General features: G+C 26.2%; 1 protein-coding gene across 1 annotated transcript; it reads left to right on the forward strand.

Moving 5' to 3' along the window:
* Positions 1-354: 354 nt before the first annotated feature.
* LOC112639475 (proto-oncogene tyrosine-protein kinase ROS-like) lies at positions 355-8,568 on the forward strand. The gene is made up of 10 exons (XM_025413512.1): positions 355-765; positions 2,167-2,308; positions 2,881-2,974; positions 3,114-3,437; positions 3,648-3,974; positions 4,197-5,674; positions 6,677-6,781; positions 6,956-7,173; positions 7,440-7,913; positions 8,143-8,568. Exons 1-10 carry the CDS (start codon positions 619-621, stop codon positions 8,488-8,490), a joined length of 3,657 nt encoding a protein of 1,218 aa, XP_025269297.1. The 5' UTR covers positions 355-618; the 3' UTR covers positions 8,491-8,568.
* The last annotated feature ends 551 nt before the right edge of the window (positions 8,569-9,119 follow it).

A 9,119-nucleotide genomic window follows, 5' to 3' on the forward strand; every position in this document is an offset into this window, starting at 1 on the left:
TCAAATGATGGTAGTAAAGAGGGCACCGTCGCGTAGAAAAAAAAATATATATATTAACATAGAATATATGTTTATTTAATATTATACATAATATATAAAATAATATAACAAAATAATATCCAATAAAATAATATCAATAATAAATGTAATAAATATAACAATAATAATAACTAATATAAATAATAAAAATAATAAACATAATAAATAATATAATAAATATAAAAATAATATAATAAAATAATATATATGTATATATTATATAAAATATAAAATAAAAAAAAATATAATAAATTATTATATTTTCTTTTTCTACGCGACGCTGCTTACTTTGCTACCATCACTAAGACCGGCTTAGACGGTTACTGCTTTTTGCGACGTTGGTCGCTAGCATGTACATGGAGTGAGGAAAACGGCAGCAAGATCCGGCTTCTGAGTCATGGCAACACATGATCAGATTGATTATTCGAAGTCAGTTACTATTATAATCGTTAGCCAAAATACGCTACCGCGTTACTTATCGTTTGATTCAAACTGCATTATATGAATATCACAAAAAGTTATGAAAACAACTAATTGAGGATTCATCGGAAACCTATTGAGTGCAAACGTATACGAAAAATGCAAATTATGTTTAAAATAATTTTATGTGTTTTATTGAAAAGTTTAGTACTGACAAAGGCAACTATCACGCCGGAGGATTATAGCACTTCAAACAATCTTCAGAATGAAAGTGTTTCCATTTGTCCAAATTTAAATTTCACGCAGGTAAGAAATATTTTTTGCTTGATTAAAAGACAATTGAATGTTATTGCATTGTTAGCTAAGTATTAGTAGCTAAAAATGAATGATAATAAATTATATATTCTATCTATATAATAAGATAAAATAAAATAAAACAATTCAATATAAAAGAAAAAAGTATGTACGATGTTGTAAAAAAAAGATGGATAAAGTTTCGAAATTTTGTTTACAAATGGATGTTATATAGTATATTAAATTTAATTAAAACGGTATTTTAAAATTTGACTATATTATTTTTTCTCTTTCTCTCTTTCTATATATATGATTATTATTTCTAATAATAACAATTATTAAAATTAATGAAGTTTTCTGTCTACTATCTGCTACATTAATATATACATACGATGGCACATCAACAGATTTTTATGTTATTTTTCTTCAATTTTTAAAATTTTTTAATTTTCCTAGATATATATAATAATATTTAGTGATATATAATAAGCTTTATACTAATGTAGATTTTATTTTATGAAATTAGTTTAGAAAGTTAGCATCATTTCTTCGTGTTTAGGATAATTATATAACGGATCAGAGCTACTAAACATCGAAATAGAAAATCTGTCTAATAAAGAAATCATTCATCAAACATTCTTCAAGTTGCATCTGTTAACGCTAATATTTCGATCGACAATATATTCAATAACATCGCTAGAAATTATATTAATTTTCATTGTACATATATCCATTTATATACAATTATATCCACATATATTTATCGAGGCATTATCGGTTCATACTATCGGTTTATACTATCATTTCTAGGATTTGTTTGTGTTAAAAATATAACGACATTCAAAAAAAAAACTTAACAAAGTTTTAAATAAAAGAATTTATATAATTCTATGGCTAATATTTAATAATTGTAAAGAAACAATATTTTTAACCTTTCTATTCTTGAAGTACAAACATTAATAAAACTTTAGTAATATTGAGAAATTTTTGAAAAGAAATTCGAGTTAACTAACTTATCGTGAGAAAGAATCAAATCGATAGAAGAAATTGTTTTAATAATTGCAAAGAGCTACACTTTTGCTTGTAGTATTTACTAAAAGCTATAAATTCTCATTGACTCTTGTTAACCTATATTGATTAATTGATTTCTTTTTGATATGAGTTATATTTGATATACAAGATGTCTTTAAAAAAAATAAAAAATAAATTTTACAATATGAATAAAACTATATTGCATTTAATATATATCATTTAGGAATGGTATATATCAAATTAGTATTATTAAGCAAACACAAAACGAATGGTAATTTTTCGTTTAATTTTATAATTTATATAATTTAACATTAAAAGCATCAGAAACAATCGCTTCAACGATATTCACTTAATTATTTTCATATGTTATACTTTATGAAGGATATATCAATGTTCGAGAAAAGTGATCATCATATACTAAATTTCAAATCTGACCGGAGTCATTCTGATAGTACCGTGAGAAATAAGCGAGAAGACGTAGAAGTTACACATGCAAATATTTCTATCATCCCAGAATCTATCGGTAAGTTGCAAAAAAATGCATAAAACATTAATAACAAAATCTATGACGAAAAAGTGTAAATATAATTTAAATTCAAGAGAGAGTGGAATTCAAACCTAAAAATATCTTCCAGTAGTCAGAAGAATATAAATTTTATTCTGTCCAAAAAAGAAAAGCATATAATATAACAGATAAAGCAATATAAATATAACTGTGTACATAAAAATTGTCCTAATTTAAGGTAAAGTCAATTTTATTAATTTGATACTTTGTTTTGAAGCAGTCACAAATATTATACTTATGATTTTTTAAGCTATTTTAATTTATTGAAAAATACTTGTCATTTTATAAAAAGTTATTTATTCGTTTTTGCCATAGATTAACGATTACTTTTCTAAATCATAAATAACACAAAAAATTCTTATATTATTTTTTTAAAGATCAATACTGTGCTAATTTCTGTATTTTGTAGTTTATATTTATTTTCTCTCTTTCCTTTATTTTCATATTATATCGTTTTTTTCTGATTTACTGAAACAATCCCTTAATCTTATATATAATTATGTTAATATGTACGATCGTAAAATCCCTAGAAAGCAGTTTGAGCAAGCCAACATCTCTCAGAGCATTTGTACAATTCGACAGTCAATTTACAGAAAAAGTAAACGACATTTTTGTGACATTGAGGTAAGAAATCTAAATTCTTAATTTGTATTCTTCCATTTTTTTCTCTTTTTCTTAAATTTAAGGACATAAATATATAAAAATGTTAATTATGTTATAATTTTGTTAAATATAAAATAGCTAAAATTTTATTTTTTTACAGATGGAACCAACCTGAATTTACCGATGAAATAATACAAGGGTACACAGTGCAATGTTTTTTCGAGGACATAAAAGAGATTCAAACCTGCGACGATAAAAATAACACAACTACAAAATTGGAGCACACGATGCACAATCTAACATCTAACACGACATATTATTTTCGAGTACGTGCGCATACTAAAATTGTTGCTGGCCCTTACACGGATTTAATCAAAGTGTCGACTACGCATGAAAATCCAATACCTAAATTATTAGTCACATCGAGAAAAGGTATCCACATATTGGACGTGGATTTAAACATTACTAATTTCGTAATGTCAGAGTACGTATACTGATAAAAAAAATAGTTATATTTATCATAAATTATTTTTAACACTAGCTATAATATTAAAGTTATTATGCACAGGTTTATTATTATCAATATCATAGTAGTAATAACTATAAAATTAGAAGTCTCAACTATAATTTTTTGCTTTACAATTATAGTTCCTTTTTCTCAGATCAGTAATAGAATATAGCTCTTTAATTTCAGATCAGTAACACATGCCACTTATTCGATACAGGAACATAGAATTTATTGGCTATCACGAAATGACCTAATGACATTGAAGATTAATGAAAATAATATCACAAAAATAGCTACCTTTGATACGTATCCATATAATCTCTGCATTGACTGGGTAGCAAGAAATCTATATATAATCTCTCAAGACTTCGACAACTTTTATATAATAAAATTCGACTTAGCAATGTGGATAAATACGTGGAAAAAGGCTACGTTGTTAAAGACCGTAATTGAATTTAAGATTTTCGAATCAGAAAATTATATTCTCGGTTTAAGTGTATCACCGTCTTTGGGGTACGTTTACTACCGTTCACCTGAAAAAATAATTTTCCATTAAATATTTGTGCAAATTTGTAATTTTTCTATAATTTTACGTGGTTTTATTATTAAGATATAAGTAAAAAAAATAAAAAGTTATAATATAATTATAATAATTTCGAATTTTCACTACATATAAGTTTTTGGTTTGATTGAAATAATGATTTATAATGAGTGAAATAATTATATATTTTTTAGAATTTTATATTCCCTATCACGCAGTTTAACGAATGAGGTATATGATATGAGGCAACATCATTTCGATGGAAGAACTGTGCAAACTGTTCAGATAAATCCATCGTCTTGCATATTTCATTTTATAGATTCTTTTCGTGATATGATAATTGATGACATGAATAATGATGAGCTGTTAATTTACTGGTTAAGTGAGAGTTACATAGTTGTAACAGACGTTAACATTTCTATGTGCAATGCAATTTTACACAAGAAAAACATAAGTGTTAATGATACCTTTTACTTCCAATCTATGACGATTGATAAAACAAACATTTACATTTTAGTAAATGATTCGTTTCCATATATACTCTACGTTTTGAAAAAGAAATATGCAAGTCTCAAGAGCGTAAATGCAGCCGAAAATGTTGAAAAGATAATAATAAGTTCAGATAATAATATGTTTTATAAAATTTACGCTTTTGATAAATCTTTACAACCATATCCTCCAATGAGATGTCTGACACCTGAGGAAAAAGATTATAATTTTGAGAAAACAGCAGGGATGGATAGACTGGAAAACACCATGTATATGTCGAATTTTCCGGAGGCGGTTGTAAAGAGTGGATGCAAAGAATATAATTTACCAACAACTACATATACTACTTCCGTAAGCTGTTTAGACAATCTCAACAATCTAAACATAACTGATAAATTCAATTTCATTCTTCAGAAGGGATATTATTACACAATTAAGGACTTAATACCATTTTCAGAGTATAAGTTGAAGTATACTTTAAGCAATTTTTACTTTGATCAATTATCAGTAAAACCATTCGAATCGAATGTGATACCAATTAAAACTAAATCGGGCAATCTCGTAAAACACCAGAACCTTAATGCACCAGAAAACGTAAGTGTCCTAGCTTTGACGCCTACTATAGCAGCAGTTCATTGGATGCCACCCAAGGAATCGGAATGCGTGGTCATGACTTATGAAGTGCATTGGAAGTCAATTACATTAGTGAACGGCACTCTACAAAAGAGCAAACAATTGATCAATATGCCGAAACGTATGGCAAACGGCAAATTTTTCACAAAGATTAACTTGTCGCTACCGGTACAAGATTATTTGATATACGTGCGTGTGTATCCAAATAATTTCAGCGATTTCTACAATGAGAGTTTAAGCAAGATCATTTACATATATTCAGAACCAAACAATATTACTTTGAGCGAGGTCGAAATAAATAGCATGGACATTTCATGGATCTCAAACATCAATCTGACGGTCTCTCCTACGTTAGAGTACAAAGAGAATGCAACAGAAAAGTGGCAAACAACAAATTATATTAAAATGAATTATAACAAACAAATAATATACCATATCGAAAATTTACAATCGGGAACTTTATACAAGTTTCGCTTGATATTGAGATATCCCGAATATGAAGAAAATTTTACATGGCCAGCTGATGAAAGATTTATTTTTTCAACACTTGGTAAGCATACGAAGATACTCATACAGTACAATAAGATTGCATGGATATATTGAAGAATACTTTCATTAAAACATTGTAATATTGCAAATCGATTGCGAAACTCTGCTGAGTTATTGTTATAAGATTGTAATGTAGTTAAGATGTCTCCTTTCAATGAAATATTGTAGCAATATTACAGTGTAATATATTGGAAAGAATACAATGCTATTGCAACCATTTAATAATATTACGTATAAAATATTTTTGTTTTTGATGACATTATATTTATAGAATTAATTAAACATTAGTAATTATATTTTTATTTAAAAATTTTAAAGATCCGTTATAATTATATGTATTTGCATGTGAAAAATTCATAAAAAACATAGAAAAATATAATGATAGATATATTAGTATCTATATATTTAATATAATAAAAAGATATGTTATCTTTGAAGATTAATACCGTATTCGTACATGAAGTGGAAATATATCACAAAATACATTATAACATTTATATAAAATGTTATCTATATTTTAATAAGAAAATAGCAATGCTTATCTTTAGCTTAGAATTATATTTATTCGACTGATATTATTTCTATCATTATTTCATTTGACTTCTGCAAAAATGTAAAATTCATCACATATATATAAATATAAAAAAATATATTATTATATTATTTTTAGAGATAAATTAAAAAGAGTTATAGTTTTAAAATGTTCCTAAAATATAAAAATCTTGCTTATGTTTAATTCATACTTTGTTAATTTATATTTCTACAATGTTTCCGTAATGTTGCATTGCAATTTGTAATATTGCATTAATGTTACCAAGTAATGGTAACATTCTGTGCTGCTTAGATATTATGTGCTAATTTTTTTAAATATGAATAGGCCTAAAATTTAAAAAAAATTAAATTTTTGTAATAAGATTATAACTAAAAATCAATTTGTAAAAACATACACACACAAAAATATTAAAAATATTAAAATTTTTTTTAATATTTTTGCTTAATATAGATATTTCGAGCACTCCTGGAATAATAGCGAGAGAATATTACTTATTATTGATATTAAATTTTATCGTTATAGTTATTATAATCTGCGTCTACTACTTTTATCGTTGTAAGTATATTTGATATAGGTATCGACTTGAATGGTAGATTACACATATATATCTGATATAATATTTAAAAATTTACTGAAAATGTATTTATATAAAACTAAACGAATTAATTTAATTAAAAATAGTATATTTTATAATACATATTATTACATAATTAAGTCGAAATTTTACAGTGTATCGTCAACGCAGAGATAATAATGAACGATTTTTATCTTCAACAATGACCGATATAGAATTGGAGATTCAACATGAAGTGCCTTGCCGATATACCCAATTCAATACAAATTATAGTCCTATGTTACATAATAACCCGGATGAATGTGGGATAACTAAAATCGCACGTAAAGAAATTACATTTACAAAACTTATTGGTAGCGGCGCATTCGGAAAGGTAAAAGTTAATTTTTTCAAGCAATGTTTTAAAATAATTTCTCGATCAACAAAACAGATATGTATTTTAAAATAAAGATATAAATTACATGAATTTTTATAATATATTATAAGTAATATAAAATTTAGATCAGACAACAAGCATGCACTTTATTATATATTTTTTATTGAATTATTTAATATAAAGTAAAATATAAAATTACCTGACATTAAATTATACATTTTCTAATGACGGACGCATGTAAATTTGTTTGAAATATTTCGCAGGTGTTTCAAGGAAAGGTGAAGAACTTAGAAGGATCGAGCACAGAGATATCCATTGCAATAAAAACGCTTCGGACAAATGCTTCTTCCCGTGAGAAAAAGAATTTATTAAAGGAAGCCAAGCTTATGAATCATTTTCGACATAAACATATATTAAGATTGTTGGCTGTTTGCTTAGATGGGGATTCTCCGTTACTAGTGTTGGAATTGATGGAAACTGGTGATTTTTTAAAATATTTGAGAGATTGTCGAAATTTGCAAGCGTCAGATTCGCCTGCTCTGCGTTTGCAGGATTTGCTCGCCATGTGCGAAGATGTTGCGCGAGGTTGTTGCTACTTGGAAGAGTTGCGTTTCGTACATAGAGATCTAGCGTGTCGCAATTGTTTAGTATCTTCGAGAAATCGCGAGAATCGTGTTATCAAAATTGGAGATTTTGGACTGGCCAAAGATATCTACAAGGATGATTATTATTGCGTGGTAAATTCAATTATGAAAAAAAATTAATGATTAAAAAATGAATTCTTTTGAAAATACTTTCCATTTTTTTATCATAATAGTATTGTGCATTGTTTCTTTAAGTAATATAGAATGTAAGTAGTTTCTTTATATATAGCAAGAGATAAATAAACGTTTTTTATTTTGCACATATTCTAAAAATGAACAACTTGAACCAGAAAATTAAATTTTTGTTAAAATCATGTTTTAGAAAGGAGAAGGTTGGTTTCCTGTTCGCTGGATGGCACCCGAATCTTTGATGATCAGAACATTTACTTCTCAAAGCGATGTTTGGTCATTTGGGGTATTAATGTGGGAAATTACCTCGTTGGGTGAGCAACCTTATATTGTCAAGACTGATGAAGAAGTGATAAATTATGTTCATGTTGGAGGCAGGTTGCCGATGACTCTTAACTGTCCGTCACCATTGTATCAATTGATGTTACGTTGCTGGAGTGCAGCGGATGCTAGACCAAATTTCAAATTTTGTCTGGAAAATATTATAGCATTAAGAAAGAACATAGAAGATACTTTATTGAATCCAGTTGATACTATTTAGCAGATATAATTAAATTAATGTTTATCTTTATTTCCGAAAGACTCAATAAATCTTAATGCAAGATAAATATTTCTAAAATATTTCTAAATTGATTCTGTTATTTTCAGATTTGATCTTAATATTAGATTTATCAATAAAGATAAAAGAAATTTTGTAATCTTATCTTTCATAAAATTTTGATTATTATTAAAAAATATTACATCCGTTTTCATGATTGTACAAAATCAAATAATATAATGATATATCTAATTTGTGTTTTTGAGTAATCGAAGCAAAATTTAATGATTGCGATTATATATATATATATATATATATATATATATATATATATATATATGTATAATCGCAATTATTAAATTTTGCTTTATTACTTTTTGAAGTAACCATTATTTAATTAAATTTTTTTGCATAGCAAATAATTAAATTCAATGATTTTTAAGTATATTTTATAATATAAAATATTAAGTTGTCTGTTAAAATAATAAAAATATATAGCACAATAATAAAACAAAGAAAAGTTTGAGGTAAGATTTGAACCAATGACACGCAGCGTACTAATCAGGTGCCTTATCCACGCTATTAGTTTAAAATTCGTACTTTCCGCTAGATATATAGCTGTTAACACTTAC

The sequence above is a fragment of the Camponotus floridanus genome, unplaced genomic scaffold (genome assembly GCF_003227725.1).
Source record: "Camponotus floridanus strain SB8 unplaced genomic scaffold, Cflo_v7.5 scaffold67, whole genome shotgun sequence".
Lineage (NCBI taxonomy): Eukaryota > Metazoa > Arthropoda > Insecta > Hymenoptera > Formicidae > Camponotus > Camponotus floridanus.